The following is a 27,581-nucleotide window of genomic DNA, read 5'->3' as shown; positions in this document are numbered from 1 at the left end:
CAGAGTTGAAACAGATAGATATTTGTTTCATCTGTAACAGAACAGTATTTTGCAGTGTTCATATAAATGTTTTTGCACTTTCATTTTGAAGGTGAGTAATGTAGAAATCTAAAGCCTTCTCAACTGTGTCTCTAGTTTGGTAACTCTTGCTTACCTGTAAAGTTAATCCTAGCTCATTTTGATTTTATTACTACTTTCATGCTTTAGCCATGATGTGTGAACATATGAGAGTACTTGGGTAGTCATGGACAAATGTCTGTGCTACTTGTCCTTACTTTGAGTAGCACATAGATTTCTCCCTATTTTTCTTGAAATGTCTTCCTTTGGCATGTTTTTCTGATCCTGGGAGTCATGAGGTGGTCCATCTGCAGAAGAAAAGATGTTATTGATACCCATCAACTGAGTTAGCTGGGAAGTTGGCTACAATATGAGATAACTAGTGAGATCACTGTCCATGGTTAAAATGTATATTTGACTTAAATAGGGACAAAGATGCTCTTTCCTTAATGTTTATCAAGAAATCCTGAAGGGTCTGTTCCAGCTTTTTGAGTCCATCAGTGAGTGGACTGCATCTGTGGAAGAAAGATGGCTGTCTTCCAACTATCTTCAGGGAATGACTTGTCCTTTCAGAATTATCCTTTTTCAGACTCCTTGCCCTTTTCCTTAGCCAAAATGAAGACTTAAGGGAAAGAAAAAAAGTTAATGTTTTAATTTCATATTTCATGAGGCACTTTTTTAGCAAGTTTAATACGCAAGTTTATTTTCTTTATCTTTCTGTGCTATTTTAGGAGAAAAGCTGAAGTCATGCTTGGACATGGATTGTTCTCTTTGTTGGCTGAAAGGCTGATGCTTCAGACAAGCTTAATCACAATGACCACATACAATGTCCTATTTGAGGTAGTAATATACTGTAGTTAGGATCCAATCTTCCTAATTACTTGTAAGACATTGTTAGAAAATTGCTTGCATATTTGGGCTGATATGTTCCAGATGACATTAAAACCTTAGCATGCAGCTGAGAGCTGCTATTTTTTTTTCTAAAGCTCACTACTTGAGTGGGGTTTTTTTTCCTAAGTTGGATATGCTCATTATGAACAATTCTAGATAATGAGTGAGTTGAATGTCTCAAGCAGACATTCATGTGTGTGTGGAATTTTATTCCAGCAGTGATCTTGCCTTTCGATGACTGTTTTGGTTAGATTCAGGTTTCTCTTCCAGTGCATTGAAAATAACAGTTGTGCATTTAAGAGAGTGCAAAAAATGGAGCTGAGTAAAATTTTTAGAAACAGAAGAAATTAAGTTATCAAGAAAAAGGACCAGTGATCTTTGTGTAGTTTTATAACTTTGGTGAAATAATGATGGCACTGTGGAAAAGATGTATCCAACTATACCCCAGTAAGCTCTCTTTATGAACATTGATTTGGTGTCGTCTTCTTCCTTCTTGCTAGATTCTGACTGAACAGATTTGCACTCAAGTGATACATAAACAACATCCTGACCCAGATTCAACAGTGAAGATACAAAATCCTCGTAAGGATGATATGAATTTCTAAGTGATACCATCTTTAGACAAAATAACTGTTCTAAAAAAAAAAGAAAAAAGGCTTATTAATTACGTCTATGAGTCTGAATTCTGATCTCAGTTTTGTGTAGTTTTTCATGCAAGAGGAAAGATAATGCATATTTAGTTGGAGTTATTCAGGAAGCATATATTTTCAGCTTTTTGAAAGACATCTTATGTGTCTAAATGTGTATGTAGTTCATAACTCACCCTTTTTGGCTGTGCAATATGTTATGAAATGGTTTTCAAGACTTGCATACACAGAATATTTTGATTTAGTACATGTTAAAGTTCCAGCACAATTCTGATTGCATTATTTGGTGATGTCAGACTGAATTATCTGAAGTATGGAAAGATCCTTCATCTTAAATAACTCTCAGTATGACAACACTAGACTGAAAGTAGGAGAAATGTATTTGCTTATGTTTTGGTTCACTTACTTCATGGAAAATATCTTGATATGAAACTTAAGATGTCTTTTGAACTAAGTGGAAATACTGATCTCCTTTCCTGAATTATATGCATTATTAATGTACTCTGTATGTAATATAATGGTATTATGATAGCTTTGGGAGTTCATTTTGTGTAGAGAAATACAGAATTTTCACTTTCATAGCTGTTTTGTCAGTGCAGGGCATTAAGTGTAGGACGTAGTTGTGGGGTTACTTCATGTGGAAGGTAGGATAGAGAAAGGAAAGCCAAGCAGATACAGAGGAGAGAAGTCTGGTTGGAGGGTGTCGTTTGCTTTCTGGTAATTCTATATGAAGCAATAGAGATGTGATGAGATTTCTGTTTCTTTTTCTTAAAATTTTTGAAGTTGACAGTCCCTGCTGTGATTAGTACAGACTATTTGTAGTGTGACTTCTGAGTCTGGAATCATCTAGGTTTACTAGGAAGAGCGACTCCTGGAGTACTTATGTAATGTCAATGTTAATATTATTAAATAGGGACTTTTTAAAAGAAATTCTACAAGATGAGTTGAAACTACCACGGTGACTGTGTACAAATCCCATCTTAATTTAGTTACAGATTTTTTGTTGTTGTTGTTAACAAGAACAGCAATGTCCCACTCCTTCAAAAAGTGGAACGTAACAACAGTGACTGCCGCCTTAAATATTGAAAGCAATACACTCATAGAGTAACAGATTAAACTTTATATCAGGAAGGTTTTGTCCCCTCCTCAGAGTGTGTTTTTTTTTTTTTTTTTTAACAACAAAAATCATTAAGAGTACTCAGGAGTTGTTCAAATTCTTTGAAAATTCAGTATTATTGAGGCAGAGAGAAATCTGTGCATTTTTCTTGTATATTGGTTTTATAACTGATGCATTATATTATGTGGACTTTGTCTTTCTTAAGAAGACGTTTTGATATTAGTTTGTTTTATAGTAGTCATTCATCATCTAGTTACAATTCTGCTCCTTAAACCTGGTAATTCAAAAATTTTCGTAATAGTTTAATTCTGCTTCCATTTTCTTCAGCTGTATGGGATTGCAAATCCCCCTGAAGGTGAGCAGATGTGAGAAATCTTGAAAGAAAGGATTTATATTAATCAAACCTACTCAAGTAGAGATGTGCCTTTTCTCAGTGTAATACTTTTTTATGTGGCTTCACTTTTCTTGAAGTGATTAGCATACAAACAATATTGAAAGATGTCCAGTATTTTAAGATTTGCTTTAGTACTAATATTTTGTTACTCATGACCTATTTTACAGAGGTATTAAAAGTTATTGCAATCCTGCTACGTAACTCTCCCCAGTGCACAGAAACTCTGGAGGTTCGGCGAGCCTTTCTCTCAGATATGATTAAACTTTTCAATAACAGCAGAGAAAATAGGAGGTAAGATAGCTTGTTATATGCACATGTATGCAAACAGTGTAAGTAAATAATAGTCTCCTAATAAAATAGCCTCATTCAGCAGCTATAGCTTCATTGCTGTTTAGCAAATTCTGTACTCTTACTCTTCAATATGTAATATTAGAGAAGCTTGCATACAGCAGTGCTTTTGTGCATGTTAAATTCTTCACTTGGCTGATGTAGATTAGGATCAATTTTGAAACTGTATTATATAGCATATGTGCATTTTGCAGGAGTTTGTTGCAGTGCTCTGTCTGGCAGGAGTGGATGCTTTCCCTTTGCTGTTTTAATCCTAAGACTTCTGAGGAACAGAAGATAACTGAGATGGTGTATGCTATATTTCGAATTTTGCTCTACCATGCGATCAAATATGAATGGGGTGGCTGGCGTGTTTGGGTGGATACACTGTCAATAACGCATTCAAAGGTGAGTGAGTGCAATTGTTGGGAAATTTTGTTCGCTGTGTGATGAAGTTTGGAGCTGTAAAGTGGTGGATCATACAATGAGATAGTCTTGAAATGAAGATCAACAGTTGAAATAAATAGAATTCCAGTGTTTATATATGTTACTGGACATAACTGTTTCAAATATTTGACAATTAAATGTTAATTTTGTTGTTTGAACACTTCAAACAAAAATGTTTCTTGTTGTTCAAGTTGTGCTAGTATTTTTTGATACTAAAATTGGCACATAAATATTTTCAAAAATTAGATAATCAAATTTCAGGAACATTTCTGAAGAATGTGTGTGCTGGACTGGGTTTTTTAATAATGGCATGAACACAAGGTGGCGTACCATATCTATTCTTAAACAAAAATACCATTTAGAAACATCAAAAGGCTGTAAAACAAGGCAGTAAAAAGCAAAGAAATCAAAGTTAAGATGGACATTTCAGCTGTTAAGCCGTCATGGAATGCATGATGAGAAAACAAATCCTTGCAGTATGAATAAGACCGTTAGCCTTCATTATTTTTCTGGCTGTTTTTTTCGTTGTGGCAGCCAGAATTTTATCATAAAAGTTATTAGTGAATCTCAATCAAGGTATTGTAGTGTAAAATATAACTGCTCTTCTTCCTTTTCCATACAAAAGAACAAGGGCTATGTAAGCCTAATTGTTCTGGTTTATCAGAAAGATTTACTTAGGATGAATTAAATTGTAAATTATGTATTTCTAAATTTGTATAAATTAACTATGTAAAAAGAAGGACTGGAAGTCTGTGAATCCTGATAATCATTTTATGACTCTAAGGGATGGTTAGCATTTCTGAGGGTCCTTTATTTTGAATGAATTGAAGAAAAGTATCCATCTCTGCAGACAACACGAATACTGTTATTTTGAAGCTCTATTTATTCATCCCAAACATAGCTTGATAGTTGGTTGTTTGGCTATGGGAAGGCAAGTACAGAAATACATAAAGTAAAAGTGCATGAAGCAGCATTAAGTGGTCACTTGGCTAACCAGGCTATTGGTGCAAAGAATTCAGGGCCAAATTTTAACCCATACTGAGGTCATGCTCTAGTCGTACAAAAATACCTTAATCTTCTTTTGTGTCAGATCTTCAGCCCTCAAAAATCTGTTTGTTTTCTTTCCCCCAAGATGCAGAGGGTGTAGGTGAAATAGATCATACAGTAGCAAACTGTAGCCAGAGTAAAGATCCCTAATGTGCTTTTATAGAAACTGGCATAATTTAAAGCATTTCTCTAATTGCTTGGAATTGCTGGGGAACTGTCCCTAGGGAAAGAAGGAGAGGTGGAGGAAGACCACCTTTTTTCCTCTGTCATACAGAGCTTTGGTGTATTGAATTTAAAAATGATCTTGCACTTATAAGTTGTAGTTCTATTCTTTGACATTTTTTATGAGTTGTAAGTTAGTGTAATGGATGAAATCTTATTTAATTAATTTATCTATGTTAAAATGCTAAGATAGATTTTTGATCATTAATATTACATGTTAATTTAATGTGGCTAATCAAGTGGTCTAGAGTTTATAGAGGAGGAAAAAAAAAAGATTTTCAGTGATCCTGTGGGCCAAATATTAAGAAAAGGAATCTGTTTTTAGAAAACACCAAAAAGCTGAGGGTGTGTAGATAATGTTACTTTCAGTTTTTTTCAAAAGGCTGCATATATTTTAGTGCAGTACCATAGTGAATGGGAATATGATGTGCTTGACTCTTCCTGTTTCTCATATTCTGTTCCTGGCATGCTGGCATAGTGTGAGGTATCCTTGGTTGTGGAAAAAAACACCTTATTTCAGTTTTCCAAAATTTGTTGGGTTTCAGGTCAATATGTAAGGACTGCTTGTTCTTCCAACCTATTTCAGAGAAAGCTGAATAATGGCAGGGTTTAGAAGTGTGTGAGTAGAGGCAGTGCTAGCAACATAGTGGTATTGCAATTTGGAAGGAATTAAAGTGGATTTGAGGGAGTTCAGTTTGTTTGGATGTTAGTGCTAATATTATTATCCAGCTCCAGAAGCCTAAAGGAACATGGTTAAGCAACAAAAGCACCCAGAAATAAACCTAATGATAGTGGTATGAATGATGATACAGTATTTGAGGATTTTTAAATAGTTTTTTTTAACCTTTTTTGTGTATTTGCAGTTTAAACTTTTTTGTAAGTAACATTTGCAATTCACACAACTAGCAATGTAAAGCTGGATGATGTTTCATAGCTATTTTTTATTTAAATAAACATAAATTAGGAAAAATCACAAAAAAGCTCTTTGTGACAAAAACTTATTAATGACTTGAAAATGGCCTTATGTAATGATATTAATATCCAATGATAATGAATTTTTAATTCTTCAATTTTACTTATTTTGAGTATTCTTACATCCTCTTACACCAATTTTGAGATTCATATAGTAGAGATTTAACGTGGTGTGGACATAATTCAGTGGGCAGATTGTTAGATGTTAAGTGCATCTCAGATGTTTTTGATTTCTAGTATGCTTTAAGAGTAGTGTGGGAATTATGGGAGCAAAAATATTTCCTTAACATTGCTAAAAGAGCAACCAATTTGTGTTTTTAATATTTCATCTCTAATTGTATTGGGTTACTGCTTATTTTTCCTTTTTACAACCCTTTGCTCCATTCTTACCACTAATTTATAACACCATTCTATGATAAAGAACTAGTATATAAAGGACTAGTGTTGCAGAATTGGATAGATTTTGCGGAGCTACACATCAAGATACATGCAGCTGCTATAAAAAGCCAAAGAAACTCAATCGCAATTTTATTGTCCAGTTTGATAGATTTCCTGCCACCTTTGTAGCAGGGAAGCTGTTTGTCACTGTAACCCTCTCCTCCAACAGCTGCACAGCGTTTTATAAGCAGCAATGGCTTTTCTAGCATAATTGCCTTACATTGGTTTCCTTGCACTCAAAATTTAAAAGATGTGTGTAACCTTTTTAAAGCCAAATTTCTTAGTATTGCTCATGTATTTTCTGATTTCCGTATTATAATTTTTTTGCAAATATTAACACAGTGTATACAAATGTGTTTAATCTGCAGCTGCTAGTTCAATAAAAATGTTAATGAAAAAATTAAATCAAAACTTGGGTTTGTTCTAATCAGCACTGAATTTGTGAAAGCAGCTAAAAACTTCTGATGTTTAAACATTATAACCATGCCAGCTAGGCCTTTGTCTAGGAGTGTTACTTTGCAATAAGGACCAATGGCTTTGTGGTTAATAATAGGAAACAAGTAAAGAATGGTGCACAACTGGCCTTTTTGAACTTTCAGATTCCCCAAGTTTTAAAAGAATATGATTTACACAGCATAATACCCTTATAAAATATCTCAATGTTTTAAACTGCTAGAAAAAATGAACATTTGCTTATTTCAGACCCTTAAAATATTTTATTACTTCGAAAGATGCTTCATGTTACTACATGATCTGGTTGAAGAAAAGTCACTTGGGTAAATTCTGAACTTTGTAGTAGCACAGATTAAGACTCAGGAATGTTAATATGTGGAAGCTACAGTTTTGTTGTTTCTTTATGTGGAAAATATTTTAGAATTTTGTTCACTGATCTGAATGGAAAGAAATTGTATAATCTTAAAACATTAGTGCTGTGACTTTAGCATACAATGTATTTCTAAATAATTGCTAGCTTTCAATCCCAAGAAGTACAGCTGTAATAAGCATGGATAAGTGTTCAGTGAATATATATCCTTTTAGATGCCTCACTCATTTAATGCAAAAGATGATGATGTGTATGGAGTTTGTGTATTATGTTTGCCTCATTTTCATCACTATTGCAGATGCAGGCAAATTGGCAAAAGCAACAATGGTTAGGTAGTGAAGGAACTAATTTCTGGTGAAAACTTAAAAACTTTCATTTACGGAGAAGGAAACATGGCTTAGTGGTTTTAGAAGGTAGTGGGCTATCATGATCTCTTGAGTCCAGATCCCGTTGGCACTCCTGAGTTGTTGAGGGCTGTTGAGTCTCCATTTCCATCCCCATCTCTGAAGAGTATAAGGTCTCTCTCCCACAGTGGCGTTTCCAGTCGTTGTTAGCTCTGAGGCATTCTGAAGATTTCAAATGCTACTTCAGCCCTCAGAAGTGTCTGCATTGCTCTTCTGAGAAGCAGAGTTAGTTAGCCAAGAGGATCGTTGTACTACTGCAGGTTTTTGGCTTTCAGGTATGACACCCAGTGTGTCATGAAGCAAAGCTGAGGGAGATGCGAATTATGTATGCAGCACACTTGAAATGCTTAAATAGAAGTTCATTTTTATCGTAGAAATAGCTATTTATAAAAAGAATTACTTATTCCAGGTATAAATGATTCTCAGGGATTTAAAAAATTGAGGGAAGGGGCCACCTAATTTGTGGAGAGCTAAAGGAACTCAGAGACTAGAGTGTTCAGGCTCCCTTGAAATTATGTACCTTCCAGGAAGCGTGGTTCTGACAAAATCCTTCACCTTTTCTAGGTGTTTCCTTGCTTCTCATGTAGTGGGTACAGTATGTGGGAAGGGTTTTGCTGCTCATTGCCTCTGAGGAAGGAAGTAATTCCAGTATTCAGCCAGCAGAATAGGCGGGGGGGGGGGGGGGGGATGCCTAAATCACTGATGGGTCCTTATGAATGCAGCACATAAGTTTAATGGGGAGCTCCTCCATCTCATTAGCCACTCCGTTTGAGTAAATGGCATGTTAAAGCTGCAGGATGCTGAAATTTGGGTAAATCAAACAGAAAGAAGAGAGTGAAGCGAGGGACAGGAATGGAGTAAGGAAGGTAGGCTGAGAATTTATGAAGGAGGAAAGAACAGGATCAGCTGAGTGAACTGAGCTGCATAGAAGCCTAAAAGAAGAGAGTGTGTGACAGAGATCTACTACTGGTTCAAAAATACCCAGGGTCTGATAAAGAAGAAATGAGGAAACAGATTTTTCGGGGAAAAAGAACTAATGCAAAAAGTTGCAGAGAGCTATGAGAAGTTCTTTCTTTTCAAGTCTTCTTTGCATAGTGAGTGGATCCTCATCTTTATAACTATATGCATAAAAATATTAGGGGGGACCTGTGTCTTCAGTGTGGAAAATTGTTAGTGGCCATCTTAGTGTTGCTGCAGAGTTCTTGCTTACTGCCAACTCTCTTCATTGTGGCTGTGCTATTTTATATTTGGGAACTGAATGAGAAAACACTTCTGGGTCATGAGTTGAACTGATGGATGTGGAACCTCTGCTACAGGGCTTCCCACAACACATGGAAAAAGATTGGTAAAATAGAGAAGTGCACAATACTGGTAGCTGGGTATTGGGACATGCAGTGTGGTAAACACTGAATTTTGCTACAACATATTTTTGTTAATAATTTAGTATCAAATGTGCACAAGGCACAGTGGTACTTCATGGAGAGTTTGGCTGTCTACTGAACTGTGCAAATGGTGGCAGGAAAGTGGATTGGGATAGGAAGGGAAATATATACCTTGAAGATAACAAGCTCATGTCTTGCTATTTAAATAAATGGAAAGCAATAATTATATTTGTGAAAATGAGCAACTACTTGAGTGTTCGGTACAATGCTTTCAATTTATTGTTGTATGGTGAGGTAATAATAAGCTCTACCTTGATCTGATTTGAAAATAAAATTCAACCAACATATATAGATGTATCTCTCATATAAGTGAAGACTTTCAAGAATTGTATTGACTAGTACTTTCTTATTCTAGAAATTATTTGTATTCTGTATGTGAGCATATTTTTTCTCAAGCGGGGAAGAAAAGAGGCAAAAACTTCTTGCTGAGATAAAAATGGGGAACATGAAAATGTATTGGTACGGTGATTTTTTTCCTTTTTTCACTTACGTATTAGTGAATACCTTTTAATGGAAACATGGGCTCCTCTAGAAACTTCCCATATGTAGCTTCCTGCATAATGTAAGGGAATTTGCTTTTCTTAGCTTTCTTCCACTCAGAACCACTCAGAAATAACCAGAGATTCTTCAGGTCAGTGAGCTACAGTCAATGTACAGTGCACACCTTTGTATCTTTCTCTTCACTGAACTGAAAATTAGTTTTGATATCTGTGGATGCTAGTGCCTCCAGTCTAAACAGATCTTTTTTTGTTTGGAGATCAGTTTCCACTTTTGAACTGTTAATGTTGCTAGCTGGAAAGTGGAAAAAACAGGTCAATAAAGTCCTTGTTAATATTAAAAAGTTGTAACATTTTCTGGAATTATGAAGAGTTTATTGATGGAATCTGCAGCACGGGGACTAATTTGCAGGAGCAGAAGCTGTAAGGAAACAGCAGTACCATATAATTGTTTGACCTGTTTGGCAGGCATTCCTGTCCCCTCTCTACTCCACAAAATTGCTCACCTGATAACAAGAAAAGACAAAGTCTTAACCCAGTTGAAGTATTTTCACTGTGTTCTTTAATGCAAATGTCAATCATCTTAACCTTTTTCCTTGCTGTATGCTAATTTTTCTCCTTGGCAATTAGTAAATGTTGGATGTCAAATTAAGTTAAAATTAATGGCAGAGGCAAATGTTTTAGTTATTAGCTCACAAGTGTCTTTAGTAGTGCGTAGAGATGCATTCCAAACATTGCAAACAGCTATGGATTAACTATCAAATGATGGTGAAGATTAATGATTGGCCTTTTAGCTCACTAATTTAGAACAATTTCTAGTAATTAATTTTGCATTATCAGCTTTACAGTTGCAAATGCCTAAAGGAAAATAAAAAATGACTTAAGTGCATCTAAGGTTCTCCAAGCTGACAGTTGCCTTTTAAATTGTTGCAAGTTTGTACATCCTAATATTTAATCCTTAATACCTTTATATGTTATCTCTGTCTACCTGTACTTAATAATAGTAATTTCTACTTCATTTTGCATTTTTCTTGATATTGCTTTTATTAATCTTAAATTTTTTATTTGTATGGTATATTGTTTGGCTTTGTGAACTTGTGTGCTTCATAAATGCCATGCCATGGAACAAGAGTGGAAGGGAAGAGTTGCTCAGTGCCTTGATAGTAACACTATTTCTTGCTTTCTTGTCAAACCAATTTACAGATTAACATAGTGAGCAAAAATCTTTAGGCAGGCTTGTTGAAAAGTTGATTTTGCAAAGCAGTATTTCTTAAAATTGTTTAAAGTTTTTTGTATGAATAAGAAAACCCCAAACTTGAAATGCAAGTTTGAAAAATTCTATGTTATAGGTAGCCTGCATAATTTTGTGTGTTGCTGTTTTAATTTGCCTGTTATTTAAAGCGCACTGCTTAAAGCATTTAATTGTTACATGACATAAAATTTTGATTTGTGATGTGTATGGTGGAAGTAGAAATTGCTTTCTTGTTTAATTTTTTTTAAGTGAGGTACTCTTTTAGTTCTGTGCTTGCTAATTTTCTTCAATGATGTGTTTCTCGTTGCAGTTTTCTGCATTGTTCTTAAATCCATACAGATTCTCATCAGATTATGCTTGGATTTATTTGCCCATAAGCTTATATTGCCAATCTGTAAAGATCACAGTTCTCTGTATTGACCTTCTTTCTACTTTTTTTTTTTTTTGGTAGTACCCGTTAGCAATCCTGAAAAGCACATCAGTTTGTTTTCCAGAGTGTTGCAGGGGATTGTTCTTTACTGGCTTTAGAATCATTATCTGTTCTCTGTTTCAGCTAAGGCTGACTGCTAAATTCTACCACATCCCTGTACCATACATTATATTTTTATCTATCAGCCCTACCTGGGCAAAGAAGAACATGCTCTAAAGTTGTTTGCATTTCTAACCTGTACACCCAGTAGAACTCATAATTGTATCTTTCTGCAGTCTTAACTGAAAAAAAGTGCTTCAGCTTTTTATGGATGCTTCATAAGTTAAATAGTTGAAGTTGATACAAATATCTGTGGTGCCTATCTGACTTTATGATAGCATGTGTATGTTATTAGGAACTATAAAGCATGCAACAGGAGACTCTCCAAGAGACAAAAGAGTGAAGGTAGTATGGGGCAATTTTGAATAATCAATTAATAACAAGTGTATGTTTCTAGTAAGTATTGAAGAACTTTGCTGAAACAGCGGCTATTTTTTAGATAGCACGTGGGTTTGCGATTGTTTCAGGTTTCAAAAGCAGGAAGTTTTACATCTAGATGAACTTTTCTTCCAGTACTGAAATTTTAAGTGTCTTCAAACTTAAATGAGAAGTTATGATGTATAGGAAGCAGTTTGGAGGCCATTGTTGGCAAGGCAGTAAGAGTTTAAATGTATTAAGAATAAATGAAAACTCAACTATGTCCAAAGTTTATTATTAATGAGTCATCAAATTGTTAATGAGGGGTCAGAAAAATTGGAAGTTTTCAGTAACGTAATATGAATTACGGCATGCATGAAGCACATAGCAAAATACAAACCTGCTCAATAGTAATCATGAGGCGTGTTAATCACTATGTGGGAGATAACTTTTTAAAATAATCAGATAAAAATAATTTCTGAAAGCCTTGGCTGATCTTTTCTGTCTTGTTAATCTTTTTAGCAAATTGCAGATTATGAAGGGGAGTTTGGGAGGATACAATACTCGTGTGTTAGCGCTCAAAAAGAGGAAATGAAATGGCCCAGGTAGATGTAGATTATAGGCCAGGTAGCTGATCCTCATTCTTGGGTTAAATAGGACTAAGCTGAAAAAGAACAAGAGTACAGCAAAGACTTGTCAGCCTGATTTTATAGGAAATGTCTTGTTTTTAGGCAAACTTGATTTAACGCTTTTAACAAGATGAGAAATTTGGCTGCTAAGAGGAACTCTCTGTAGCCGAAATAGGCTTTTGTAAAGGGGGTTGGCTTGATAGCACATTAGAAAAAAAAAACAACAGAGTAGATCACAGGTTATATAAATTGAGATATGACCAACCAACCATTTCTCCAGAAATTGTTGTCAGTGAGGAATTGCCATTAAATGCAGAGCAGTATATAGGTTTCACAGGGTCTGATGTTATATTTGACACTGTTTAGCATTTTCGGTAAAGACTTAAAAGCTAGTGTAAAATTGCTGCAAATGGCACAAAGATTGGTGGCAGTAAGTGAGTATGAGAGCCCTACAGAATGAGGTGGATTATGTAGTCTTCGGGACCACTCGAGCCTCTCGGTGTACAAAATTAAATGCCTAGGACAAAGCACTGTAGAATGTGTCTGAAGAGTGGAAAGTGAAAAGCTGTAAAGGAGGTCATTTTTGTTCTTGTATATGAGTTTAATGAGACTTACGCTGGAATGTTACATGAAAATGCAACACATTTAAAGATTTAAAAGGCTGGAAAGGTTGCAGAAGGGGGTCACAGGAAGAACTCCAGTCCTTCAGATTGAAAGCTCATTCTTTTTAGATTGTGCTGTTATATCTCCATCTCTTGGGCTTTTGAAAGCAGTATTATTATACTATGTTAATAGAAAAAGCTCTTAAAAGCACTGTATTTCTCCCTCATTTTTTTCTTAATTTTATTTTAACTGGGAAGGGCAGGCATAATCAGTGACTAGAAACAGAAGCCAGACATTCAAATAAGAAAGAGTGCAATTTTTTAAAACAGTATAGTAGATTTAATTATTGGAAAAGATGACCCAAGGGAAATTTCTTTTCTAGATTTCTTAAACCAAGACTGGGCAGCTTTCTGAATATTATTTTCCAAGCCAAGTAACTGGGCTAAATGTGTAGGAAGCTGGGTTAAATTCAAGGACTGGACTAGATGATCAGATCTTCCTTTGTGTACTTAAGCTCAGTGATTCTTTGAAAAGCTAAGGGAAAGTAACTGCAACAGAGAACTGATGATAAACTTTAAGGAAGCATTTAAAGTTATATTCCTTGATGCTTGTGATTTACTTTAACTGGGTTAGTAATTTACTAAAGTTAACACTTATGTAGTTAGAGTGCCAGGGCTTACAACTTTATATGGCTATTAAAGCTCATTGTGTTTTGCAAGGACCAACGTAAGCATCAAGTGTTGTTTGATGAAACTCTTGCAAAACTGAATGTTCCCTTTTTGCAAGGTGGGTTTAGTAACTGGCAGCCCTGCAAAACATCTCCCCAATTCGTTCCATTGAGGCTGAATTGTTGCTGCTACTGTACATGTTCTGCGAGTCAGGTACTACTCTCCATTGCATCCAGGTTTGAGTGCTGAAGAAAATGATGTTCTGTAACAGGTCCTTCTAGCCCCTGTCTTGTGATCACCTTAGTGTCATGTTGCCCATCCCCATTTTTTCTGGGGAGAGGTGGCAGCAGCAGTAATGAAATTTGACATGCATGTCTTCCTCAGAAAGAAAGTGCCATTCTCATCTTTATCTTCGTTTGTGTTGGTTCAAGGTGACTGCTGAAATATGATTTTAAGGCTAGACCTGGAACTTGTTCAATGGTTTTGGTAGCAGTGTATAACCAGAGTAGAATCCAGGCCTCGCTCATACGCGGGCATACCTTAGCAGTGTTACAAAACAAATATGTAACTAAAGCTGGCAAATACCATTTGAGGAGTCATTTTTACCATGTATTTTTCAGACAAAAACAAGTGTTACAAAACCAAATCTGATATTGAAGACCTGAATAGAAATAAATAAAGGTAGCTATGTTATTATTGGCTTGTTACAACTGTGCTTGCACTGCATAGATGATGTATGTACATATTGTGAGTCAGAGTGCTTTCTGGGAAATACATATGATGTTTTGTTGAAATCAACAATATTTTCACTTGTTGAATGTCACTTTTATACTTGTTAGAATAAAACTTTCCAGTAGTTGTGGAAGTAGAGGAAGCATTAGGGAGAGGGAGGAGGAGGAAAACTGGCTGGATACAAGCTCAAATTGTCCAAAGCTTTTCTTCTGTTCTGAAAAGTGGTGTATTTGACCAAAAGTAGCCTCTTTGTCTAATCATATTTTTGAAAATCAATTAGAAGTTTGAGGGAGGTCTTATTAACACAATCTATTTGGGGTTGCTTTTGACATCCTGACTTTGGTGTGATTCAAAAGGGATTTGGAAAGAAGAATTTCTAAGAATAATTAAAAACTAATTTAGCAATACCCTGAAATCAAATATCTTATAGTTCCATTGGGATAGATTATTATTGGTAATCATTTACCCTTTATTGTTTGTACAGAACTGATTTGAAACCAGTATAGAAAGACCTTTTTATTTTTTTTATTATTATTATATTTTTTTTTTGAAACAGTAGGAGGGAGATTTCCTGCTTGTACTGCTAGAGACTCAATTTTCAATTATTATATCAACTTGAACAAGTAGCATGCTTCAGGTTATGTGTTAGGGTAGTGTACTGCTCCTTATACTATGTAAATATATATTTGATTGGTGGAGAAAATGGTACATTAAAAAGCTAAGGTTTTGTTCTTGACAATAAAATGTTCTAAGAATATTCTGTTTTACCTTTGGGTTTTTTTTTTGCTTCTCTCTGATTTCTTAGCTCTAATTTCTAGTGCCTTTTTAACATGTCTGGTTAATTTTTGTTTAACATGTAATGTCTTAAGAGAAAATGTTCCTACTGACAAATCATCATTTTGAATACCAGGTGCATGGAAGGGTTTAAATGAGTTCCAAATGAAGAAGTTCAGTATGTAAAAGAATAAGAAAATGTGTATTAATGTATTTAGTAAAATGCACTTCCCTGCTTTGTCAGAGCAATATGTTTAATGATGAAGAAAACAGTTTAAAAAAAAAAAAATCCTCAGTTGCAGTTTATATTTTGGGAAAATTTTGAGAACTAAGCTTTCAGTTTCCCAGCTCATCCAAGTTTTGTCAGAATGAAGGGCTTAGATAGACACTTCTGATATATTTAGGATTTAGATTTATCTTCTATAAAAGGATGGATAAACTGAATTGAATCACAGTAAAATAAAACCTTAAGAGTTAGTCTAGTTAGATTTTTTTTCTTTCAACACACAACTAGTAATTTTATTTGGGGAAAAGAACTTTATCAGTATGTATGTAGACGTTTTTTCTATTTTTTTTTTTTTTTTATATATACCTCAAACAATATATTTTTTTCAGCTCATCCATTGGAAAGTCTTCTCATTTTGATCAGGTTGTGTAGTTCTTCTCATCTTGCTATTTAGACAGACTGGATGAATAGCTCTCTCTTTTTTAAAGAAGTTCTCCTTAAGTAAGAATACTTTCTAAAACTCTGAGTACTTCTAGTAAATGTCTGAATTCCTGTCTTTGGGGTCATTCTAGGATATATATATTTTTAATTCTAGTATTATGTTTTTGCCAGGAATAATGGGTATACTTAAGAAACGCTTGCGTTAAGTTAGTGATCTGCAATATGAAATGATTTTTTAACCTTATGTTTTAGGGTATCGTGAGGACAGCATCCAATATAAGTTTATAGTATAACCTTGTAATTTGGATAAGGATATTTGGGTTTTTCAGAATCAATACTATGGAAGAAATAACCATTAATACATGATTTTTAATGTACTTCCAACATCTTTGTTCTTTCAGGTAACTTTTGAAATGCACAAAGAGAATCTTTCTCAAATGTACAGGGAATACCAAGGGAAAGAAGGCGAAGGGAGTGGAATAGGTCCTTCAGCTCCCATTAGAACAATCTCTGGAGTTAGCAAGGAAGCTGAAACTGTAGGAAAGCTACCCCATTTGGAGTTAAAAGAAGCTGCTGCTGCTCCTTCCTGTATTGTTGATGATGATATGGAGTGCAGTACTGAAAAAAATGAGACAAAGCCCTCATCAGTTGGTGACCAACAAACTCATTCAGTGTCTAATCAAGGGAAGGAATTGGAGGAGGAAGACAGGGAGAGTGCACACAATTTAACAGCAGTGCCTTGCTCAGAATTTTCTCCAGAGACAGAAGCAATAAAGCCCAGTGTTTCAGAAATTAGTACTGGAATAGCTGAAGCAATTGAAGATTCCCTGAGCAAAGCACACGAACTTGTGCAAGAAAAAGCAGCTGTCACTGCTGCTTCTTTAGCAGAGCAAACTACTTTGGAAGGAGAAACTCTTGAAAGTCCAGAAGGACTGGAAAAATCAACACTAGATGCGGAAGAGGAAGATGACTTTGTTGATTTGAAAGAGGAAAGTAGTATGCCTTTACCTCTAGAAGAGGTAGCAGAAACAGTCAAAGAACATAGCTCTCATGAAAGCCAAGGAATAAAGCAGGAAAAAGTAATAGAGAAGGAACCTGAATCTGTGCTTTTAGAATCCAAAGATACTGGGGGTGTGGATGGGAAAAAGCTAGAAATGGCTTCATTATCAGAAACAGTAAGTTCTGCAGTTCAAGAAATAGCTACTCGAATGGATTCAGAAGGGGAAAAGAAGCTGGAGGAAGAAAACATTCTTTTCAGTGAAACCAGAACAGCTGAAGAGGATGCAAATGCACACGTACCAGAGCTTGCTGGAGCCTCTGAGAAAAGAATTGCCAAGCTTGATGTTTCTAGTGTTGCATCAGATACAGAAAGGCTGGAACTGAAAGCCAACACAAGTCTAGAAGCACCTTTGCCCCCCAGATCCCTACCTGAGGTAACTTTTGCTTGTCCTACATACGCCTAGCTTAAAAACAAGTGGAAGTGCTTAACTCTATGATATTTATAAGAAAAAATGTGCCTGTTGACATTTTGGGGATTTTAGTAGGAATGGATTTTGTGAGTTATCTAAAGAACACACAACTCTTGATTAAATAGCTATAATTCATACTAATTTGTGTTCGGGGAAGTCTCTAAGTTATTCTTTGTACATCTGTTCATGGACGTTCTTGGAGACTGAATATTGGGCTAGATGAACTCTTAGTCTGCATCAATACTGCCATTCTTCTGTTTGAAGAATGGAAAGAAACATTTGTTTATATATTCTGAGAGTATTTTATCTGGAATTTCTTCTGCTTCTTCACTCAAACTCCCTTTTACTCTTTTCAGTCTGACCTCTCCTAATTTTCTGGATTTTGAGAAGCAAACATTTATTGTGCAGGGAGATATAGCACTGAATTTTTTTCGTATCGTGATGGAATCTGTGAAAATAGTTTTTATGCTAGCTACTCTGCAGGTACACAAAAATAAATACTTTTGAAACTACAGAATTTGACAGGGTTGTCACTTTATTGTGTCAAGCTACTTCCCCCCCCCACCCACAATGCAATTTAAAATTGGGCTTCTGTTGCCTACTGCAGTTCTCCATCCCTTTTAGTCTTTAGTTTCCAACTCAACTTTCCATGGTTAAATACTCATCTATCTGAGTACTTCCCTTCTGCAGACATACCTGCTAATGGATGCTCTTCATTCTACACCATTCTTCCTCAAAGGAGGAAAAACATTATCTACAGAAATATATACTCCCCCTGTGGTAAGGCTGAGTTGCTGCTTGTATATGCCTAGAATGAGAGGTGCAGTAGTGCAGGTGTAGACTAGTTTGTAGGTTTGATTTATCCAGTACATAGCATTTGTGTAATAGCTCTAGCTTTATTTGTAACTGTGTGTACTATCTAAGCTTGTACAATGTCTAAACTCTAAAGTCTGTTAAGTGCTTTTCAGTGTATGCTGCAGAAACTAATTACCAGGGCACCGGTTTTTTTTTGTCTACAAACTGTGTATTCAGACCTCAAGGCAGCAAGATTCTTCAGGACAAGAGCTAGCAGCTACATCGGATGGGCAGAGAAGAGACTCCAGGTCTACTGTGTTCCGTATTCCTGAGTTTAAGTGGTCACTGATGCATCAGCGCTTGCTCACAGACTTGCTCTTTTCCATAGAAACAGATATACAGATGTGGAGAAGGTAAATTTATATGCTTTATGTGCAATGATATAGATTGGCATTTCATTATAATTAACCTGAAATTTTGTTGAAATGGCATCAGAGTCACTTTTTGACTTTGGAATTTTCACATCTGCTATTTTATCCATTATTAAGTAGCCTTAATTATTTTGTGGCCTATATCCAAAAATTCTCATATTTATGGTTTACTTTTTTAAAGACTTTTTACGTGTGGAATGTTTGAGGGCCTGCATGTGCATTTTGACTGAAATTTTGACCACATTTACATCAGGGGCAGTCTTGTTACTGATTTCAGTTGGACCATGATTTTCATGTTCTTAATGTATTTATTTAGGGACCTGCATCTTTCATTAGTGTCTAAACAAGGATGAAAAAAAATCTATCTCAAATATCATTTATTACTTTGAAATTTACACAGACCATTTTGCTGCTTTGATAGAGTTCTGTGAAACTAAAGAGGAGTTCTAGTTTTATGTATATAAAAATTAATGTGCAACAGGGGTATGGAATATAATCCTCTTATTAAATTTTTATTTTGTTTTTAGCAAAAAAGGGAAACTTTGACACCAGTAGTAATTCTGGTTTTTAATGTTAAGATTCAATTATTTAAATAAGAATGCTGTCACTTATCAGCTTGTAGTAGTGAATGTTAAATTTAAATCAAACCATATAGCTATACTGACCTGATAAAAATGAATGTACAGATGAATAACTGGAGTCTTTAAGTGCTTAAAATACAATTTAAATAGAGGTGAATTTTTGTCTGGCTATCATTTTTAAGATGTGACTAAATTATCAGGATATCATCAGGTACAGTTAAAGTACATTTCTAGTTTAGGTTGTGTCTTGAAAAATCTGTTCTTGTGTTTAACAGGACTTACGTTTGTGTGTTCTTTTGTTTCTAATTTCTTTGAGAAGTGGTTAATATTTCCTTTGCTTTTCTAAAGATTTAAGTTCAAATCTAGTTTATACCCCTAGGAAACATTATTGTATTGATTGATATAGTGACTTTTGCTATAGTAGGTAATCATAGACCAATCTATAATGTATCTTTAGCCAAATGATCATTTACGACACACATTGATGTTGTTAGCAGGTTATGATCTGGAGAGGATTAAGAACAAAAAGGAAGGATAGTTTTAAGTTTAGATTAAAGTATATCAGTTGAACCTTGTGGTCATGTGATATTTGCTGCACCATTGCTCACTCTCTGCTTTTAGTCTTTCGAATACATAAAGATGCAAAAATATCACAAAAATAAAGCTGTGCTCTGTTACATTTTTTGTAAAATCTGCTTTTTTTGGACAGCCATTCTACAAAAACTGTGATGGACTTTGTGAATAGCAGTGACAATGTCATATTTGTACACAACACAATTCACCTCATCTCTCAAGTGATGGACAACATGATCATGGCTTGTGGTGGCATATTGCCATTGCTTTCTGCTGCTACATCTGCTACAGTAAGAAATATCATTTTTATTTGCAAATTTATCTCCTGTGGGAGGAGGCCTCTCTTTATACAGTGTATTAACCCATTATATCTGTTGTGTTGGGAGACAGGAAAATATGTTTCCACAAACACCTCTTTCCTCCCTCTGCACGCTTTGCCTACCCCCTGCCTTCTCTAAGATAAATTGTTTGCCTGCCCTCTTTGCCCGAAGATGTAAAAAGAAGTCACTTAGAGAGCTTCGTTGTCTCATGATGGTTTGCAGTGGGATTAAATCTCTATACTAATGATTGTTTCTGGAATACAACTGATTACTACTTTTGAATCTGACTAGAAATGGACTTCCAACATACATTTTTCTTCATTTAAGTTGTATGAATATTATCTTTGTAAAGAAGTAAATGTTGTCTTCAATTTTTTCAATATGTAGCATGAATTGGAGAATATTGAGCCAACTCAAGGACTTTCAGTAGAAGCATCTTTAACATTTCTCCAGAGGTTAATCAACCTTGTGGATGTGCTAATTTTTGCAAGCTCTCTTGGTTTCACTGAAATTGAGTCTGAGAAAAATATGTCATCTGGAGGAATTCTGCGACAATGTCTCCGTCTGGGTAAGCCAATAAAACCACTTAATGAACATAGCTTGCTACTACAAAATAGTTACTATTGTTAGATTTTTTTTTTTTTTTAATCAAAATTAAATTTAGTAAAAGATGCATTGGAATCTTTTACTATTTTGGTGTTACTCTATTCTACAATGTATATGTATATATTTTTTTCTGTTTAAATGGTTTAAATTAAATAACTGATTAAAGTAAGTTCTGCTAGCCTCAGTGTTGGGTGCATGTATCGATTTTGTCCACGAAGGTCCTTCTTTTACCTAAGTTCCCCAAAAAGTCAAGACTGAAAACACAGCAGTGTTATGAAAAAGAAATGATTATGAATATGAAAAAGAAAGGAATGTTTTTATATACACTTGCAGTGTATATAAAAACATGAACTTTTACAATGCATATAAAAGAAGGTCAGTAGATGAAGATATGGTGGTAACTAGAAATGTAAATTTCTAAAGAGCATGGTTCAGATCAGTTAGTAGTTGTACCCAGTATTGTAGTATATTTACAGCAAACTAAATTGAAAGAAAGTGATCACTACCTAAGAAACTAATGACTATTTTAGAAATGGGAACATACAAGATCATAATCAGGGTCCAGTTAATTAATACAGGAGTACAGTGGTCATGCCAATCGCATGCTGTAAGATTTTTTTTGTTACAAAAAATTTAATTTGCATGAGTGCCAGAGCAGCTCAGAGCCTCAACAGTAACTAGCCTTCCTCTCCCTTTCTAGGCAATTAAAACTTTGCAGGTAGAGCAAGATTTATGGGATGCAAACAGGTATAGAGGTGGGGTAGTTCTTTTTTCCTTTGAAAATAATATTAGAAGATAAAACGGGTGCTATTGTGAAGCTAAAAAAATGAATAAATTATATAACATAAGAACGTGTTTAGTCTGAGAGTGACAAGTCATTGTGAAGCAAATACTGTTATTTGTTTCACTAGTGTAGCACTTGTTTTTCTTCCTTGTTAGTCTGTGATAACAAACTTAGCTGTCTTTACCCCTCCCACTCCCCAAGGTGGTATTCATGGTAACATTTCAATGAGAGATGAAGAAAGGATGTAGTAATGCTAACCTATTCATTCTGAAGTATTTATTTATATTATTTATATTTGTGTTCTAATAGTTCAGTATTAATTTTTGGTTATTAATTATTAAAGTATTTAGAGCATTGTTTTGCAACTATTTACAATTTATTGAAACAAAATATTCTTTTACTGATTTGTTTAAAGTTTATAGTTTAAGTGGTAAACACAAGTATATTATACATCTCTGTAAGGAATATAGATAATATAATTCCCAGCAAAACTATTAACATTTCTTTTCCCTTCAAGTATGTGCAGTAGCAGTAAGAAATTGCTTGGAATGCCAGCAGCATGCACAGCTGAAACCTACTGGAGACACTGTGAAGAACCAAAAAACAATGCAGGGTCTTATAGGAACAGGAAAGTCTGCAGCAAAGGCAAGTTTGAGGCCATGCTCAAACCCACAAATATTAATTATTACTATGTACAAAAGGATAAGTGTTTAAATTTATACTTGCACCACTGATATTTTTATGGAGCTGAACAGCATGAACACTGGAAATCCTGAAAAATCCTAATTTTTCCAAGCTATGAATTTAACATTTACATATTTAACCTTATACAGTGAAATAACTCTGTCACAAGAACTTACTTTGCCAAGATATTTATGTTTTTTTTTTCTTTAAATCTGAAATGCATATCTGATCTCTGTGCTCTGGACACTGCAAGTATGATGTACAGTGGCGAGTTGTACACAGAAGTGTTTTTTCTCCAAATTTTACCCACTTAAAACAAGCTAAAAATTATTAAATGCAACACTGCACATGTAGTGATTCTTGGTAGAATGCTTTAAGAACAGAATCTGAGGCAATTGCTTTTCTTAAATAGAGTCCAGTGGACATTGTGACTGGTGGAATTTCTCCAATACGAGACCATGACAGACTTCTGCAGGATATGGATATTAATCGGCTTCGAGCAGTAGTATTCAGAGACATAGTGAGTTACAAACAAAATTTTTTTTTGTTAATAGATTCCTGTATATATATTTGCTGAACACTTACTATGTGTTACGTAGTTTGCTTAAACTGAATTTACAAAAATTGAATAATGCTCACAGTAACTAGGACTGCATAATACTCTGCAGCTCTTGTAGTGTTGGGAATTGGATAGAGGGAGAGGTGAAAATCACTGCCTGCTGGTCAGGGTCTTTGGTGTGTTCCTAAGAGCTGACTCTCTGGAATTCTGCCTAGAGCCTTCAAGACTCTAGTATATTAAGGATGTTGTGTCTAGTACAAATACATACTTTCACATGCTGTAAGTAGACAAATTACTGAATATTCATAAAGATGTTTATGTATCCTTTTTGAGAAATGAGTATCTTTCTGCCTAATTACAAATTAGAGGTCAACTGTGATTCCTTTACTTTCCCTCAGAGGAACCAATTTGTGTGTGTTATATATGTGCATAGGGGTTTTTTTTAGTCTTGAATTGACTAAAAATAACTTTGCCCTATGTCAGCAACTTTATAGCTGATATGGCTGAGGAAACTGAAATTGATTGCTCAAAAAAACCCCTCTGTAAGCAAATGCAGTAGTTATAATGGCTCTGAGTCACTGGTGGCCATGAGCTTGGATGCTAGAACTTGTTTTTCAGTAATTGGGCTATTTAGCAAGTATAATGATTTACACAGTGACTTTTCTTCTATCCAGAATAGTGAAGGATCTTTCGTTTTTGTCTTTACAGTAATTATTGATGGAAACAAGCTTCTTTTAATCTCTATTTTGGTATCAGTGTGCAAAAGAATAACAGGAAGTGAATCTTCCATACTAGTGACAATAATCCTAATGATTCAATCTTCAAAATTAATCACATTTTATATACTCAATTTTTCTTTTAAAAACCCCAGCAGGCACATACCTCTGCTTTTTGGCATATCTAATTCACCAGGTTTTCTATTTCACAAAAATGTAAAATGATGCAACAACTCTGCTTTTCTGCTTCTGTGTTGAGCTGTAGAGAAAAAGTAGACTAAAAGATCTGGAGTATGTTTTATCTGAGCTGTTTATACCTGCCTCTAAATGTTCTATGTTTGATTTGTATGCAGTTTTTGAAATTACATTCAGCACATTGAAATCATGCTAATCACATTTCTACCTGTATAGGAGGAACTCAAATGATATTCTAGTTTATTGCCTTAACCACTTAACCACCATTAGTAGTACTTCCACTAGCATATGAACTTTAGGAGTTCTACAAACATCACAGAAAAAAGTGATAAGAAAGAAGTAGCTTGGTTTCACTGGACCACAACTTTAAGTACATTTGGAAACTGTCTTGCAAAAACTCAACTAGGAAAAAAATTCTTTTTAATCCTTACCATTGTAGGGGACTTCCATCAACCTCACATTGTGCTTGCCTGATGTCAGCCTGTTAACAGGTTACTTTTCTGTCCTGTTCTATGAAGGTTAATGATTTGGGTGGGCCTGAGAGGTTGTTTCTTGGGCATAACAGATGGGACCCAGCTATGTTTTCTATTTCTTTATCAATAATGTCTCATTAACTTCTCCCAGTACAGCTTATTAAAGAATTCTTTATGGAATGTGGGGCTTCATTAAGCACTCAGATCATGATAAGATAAGCTTTATAGTTTAACTTACTTTCTTGAACTGCTCAGAGGAAGGGGAAAATTGCATGCCACCTGCAATGGTCAATGCAAGAGAGGGTGGGGGGAAAAAAACCCAAACTTTCTTACACTGATTGGTCAGTGAGGACCCAAATATTCAGTCCTCCTGTGATCCCAAAGTGTACTAAGCTTTGGTAGATTTTTTGACCAGAGTCTAAAGGGAACAGGCTTTAGCCAAATCCTTATGTTTAGTCAGAAATGGCTATGTAGCTCTTTGCTGTCTTTCACTAGGAGTGACTGAGTACCTGGAAGAGACATTTGGCATAGCTCATATTAAGATCTATTTTTAAGTTTTTTTGTTTTTGTTTTAATCTCTTAATGAAGTTACACAGTAATACAAATGCATGCTTGCTTCTTTTGTTTAACTTCCACATAATACAGTACATCCATCTGGATAATCTGAAAATGAAATGAAACCTTAACTCAGGTTCTGGAGTTTGTTCCACTTCTTTCAATAATATATAATAATTTACAAATGCTTTTTCAGTTTTGTTAAATATGCTTGCATGGCAGTACCTCACAGCAAATGCTGTTAATATCTTGGTAAATTTGAGGAAAAGTATAGTAGCCGAAACACCTGTAAATAAATAAAGGGGACCTATTCCCTGCACTAATTTGAAGCATATAGTCAAAACATATAACCTTAGTCAAACTTGGCATATTTATGTAAGGAAAATGAAAGGATTAGTGCCACTTGAATAGAATCGTTATATTCCCCTGCTTTATAGATGAGGCAAATTGTGACTAGAGAATATTGTTCTTCCACTGCTGAAATAATCAGCTTACTCTCAGTCTGTTTATGGTAGCATACTTTACAGAAAAATAAGCATGCTGCTGAAATTGTAATGTAAAATCTGTGTATGTGTCTTTTTTTACAGGAGGATAGTAAACAGGCTCAGTTTTTGGCTTTGGCTGTAGTGTATTTTATTTCTGTGCTCATGGTTTCAAAATACAGAGATATACTGGAACCCCAGAATGAAAGGAGACCACCAAATCATAGCCAGTCATTCAAGGCATCAGAGAATGGGAGTAATGAAACTACTGCTCCTGCTACAGGTGAATTGTTAGTTATTTGGCCAAACAATATTTTTAGTGTGACTTACCTATCTTAAGAGTCTGTAGAAGTCCATTTGAGATTGTATAGAAATATACACATTCTAACCGCTTAAATAAACAACCATATAGTATCTAATTTGCCTTAGTATTTGTGTGCAGCTTTCATTTGTCTGATTTGAGAAGAACCCACAGATTTTTGCCATGTAGAGGATGGTTAGCCTTGGTGAAGTACCTAAGTATTCATGAATGTTTATTGCAGAAGGACTGCCATCTTGCTTAAGGTTAAATATACATAAGCATAGACTGGCTGCCTTTTGTTTTCACTGTAAGACTGTATTTTTCTTTCTCCTTCTACTCTTCCTTCAGGCAATCAATTCATTTTCATTCTTTGCATGTTGAGTCAATACCTTCTATTTCTTTGTTTTTTGAATTTTGAATATTATAAGCTTTTTCAGACTTCCCAGAAATTAAAAAGATTTTTTTTTAAATGTTTCAAGCTTCTTATTAAATACTTACTCTCTAATTAGGTAAGAGGGGAAATACTTACAGCTATTATTTCACTTGTCACCTGTTGGTGTTACTTTTTTAGAAGCAGTGTGATGAATGCAATTCTGTTAATAATGAACTTAAAATGTGTTCTCTATGTTTGGGATGAATAGTTGTAGAAAACCCATCTACTGCTCTCGGTGCTTCATCTTCAGCCTCCAATGAAGATTCTGAAAGTACAGCATCTGTACGAAGAAGGGACTCTGGTCTCGGAGAGGAACCAGCTTCAGGTCAAACAAACAGTTCAGATGGTGTTGCTGAAGAAGAACCTCTGAACATCAGTGCGGGTCCGGATGCTGTCAGTGAAGTACTATGCACGCTCTCATTAGAAGTAAATAAATCTCAGGAGGGCAGAAGTGAGGCAGGAACTAACAATAGTAAGCCTGCAACTTCTGTGCCAGCTGCAAAAAATGTCAATGTAAAGGACATTCTGCGAAGCTTGGTGAGCACACCAGCTGATGGGGCTACTGTGGATCCTGCTCTTCTGCCACCAACTTTCCTTGGAGCTCTTGGGGATGCAGCTGCTGAGCAGCCTGTACAGTTCCATTCCTTTGACAGGTAACGTAACTCCTAAAGTATTTGGGCTAATTAAGTTTGCTCTAAGGATCAGAAAAAATCACACTTTGGTCTTAGCAGATCATGTGTATAATGTCATATAGTATTTAATATAATCAAGATAGATTTACAAGCAAAATCCTTGACATCACACATGTTCATCGGGAAGGCATTGTGGTATGCTCTGCAAATCATGGGATGTTATGGTGTCCTTTGAAAGGAATTGGTATAGAGTACTTTAGTGAGGCATTATGAGCAGTTCTGTAGTCCTCTCACAGCTATGTGAGTTGTATAAGTCATGACAAGAAACCATATGTAGTGTATCTTTGCCGGAGGAGCCGTTATAGCAAGAATAAGGTATATAAAGAAGGGGAGCAGTCTTTAATTGCGATGTTCAGTCTTCAAAAGCCTGTGGAAATGAAAAATGACTAGTGATTGGGTTTTACCTGAAGGTCTCAAGGGCAGCACTGCTTTTTAAGAGTTAAGTCTTGTGTCTCCATGCATGTTATAGCTCAGAAACACTATGGCAAAAGGGCCAAGGAATAGCCTAGGAATGATTGTAAGCTCTTCTTTTGTATTTCGTGTTTTCCGGTTCCTAACAACTGCAGCACTTACAAAGCATTACTGTCTCCTTCTATCTCCTCTGTTGCTGTGCATCTCAAATTACCCTCATGATCATTGTGCTTTCCCCTTTGAAGTGCTTCTGTGCTCCAGTGATACACTTACTGAATCATGTTACGTGCCATAGTTAGAAGTGCTTATTCGAGCAAATAGTTTTTACAAATCCTGAAAGACTGGTTCTTCTTTAGGGGAGCATTTTACATTCAAAAACCCAAGGTTTTTTTACTGGAAATTGCTCCACTGGCACCTGGTGTTTTGGGTTTTTCTTTTTTTTTTTTTTTTTCCCTCTCTTCATATTAATGGTAACAATGTGAGATAGAACAGTTGAAATATCTGCTGAAGTAAGACTGACACAGATCCATGATATGTCAGGATATGTCATTGAGCTTGCAGCTCAATGCGGCAACTGATGAATAA

General features: G+C 35.2%; 1 protein-coding gene across 1 annotated transcript in view; it reads left to right on the top strand.

The window, feature by feature from the left end:
- LRBA (LPS responsive beige-like anchor protein) overlaps window positions 1-27,581 on the top strand; it is a 376,211-nt gene that overhangs the window by 26,568 nt on the left and 322,062 nt on the right. Inside the window, exons 15-26 of the mRNA XM_013951635.2 lie at window positions 789-897; window positions 1,449-1,530; window positions 3,274-3,397; window positions 3,649-3,841; window positions 16,338-17,369; window positions 18,438-18,613; window positions 19,922-20,075; window positions 20,493-20,673; window positions 22,013-22,140; window positions 22,592-22,699; window positions 25,265-25,442; window positions 26,102-26,546. Coding sequence (XP_013807089.2) covers window positions 789-897; window positions 1,449-1,530; window positions 3,274-3,397; window positions 3,649-3,841; window positions 16,338-17,369; window positions 18,438-18,613; window positions 19,922-20,075; window positions 20,493-20,673; window positions 22,013-22,140; window positions 22,592-22,699; window positions 25,265-25,442; window positions 26,102-26,546 — 2,910 coding nt within the window. The remainder of the gene's footprint in view (window positions 1-788; window positions 898-1,448; window positions 1,531-3,273; window positions 3,398-3,648; window positions 3,842-16,337; window positions 17,370-18,437; window positions 18,614-19,921; window positions 20,076-20,492; window positions 20,674-22,012; window positions 22,141-22,591; window positions 22,700-25,264; window positions 25,443-26,101; window positions 26,547-27,581) is intronic.

Source organism: Apteryx mantelli, chromosome 5 (assembly GCF_036417845.1).
Source record: "Apteryx mantelli isolate bAptMan1 chromosome 5, bAptMan1.hap1, whole genome shotgun sequence".
NCBI lineage: Eukaryota > Metazoa > Chordata > Aves > Apterygiformes > Apterygidae > Apteryx > Apteryx mantelli.
Note: the sequence above shows the minus strand (reverse complement) of the source record. Positions and strands in the feature narration are given on the sequence as shown.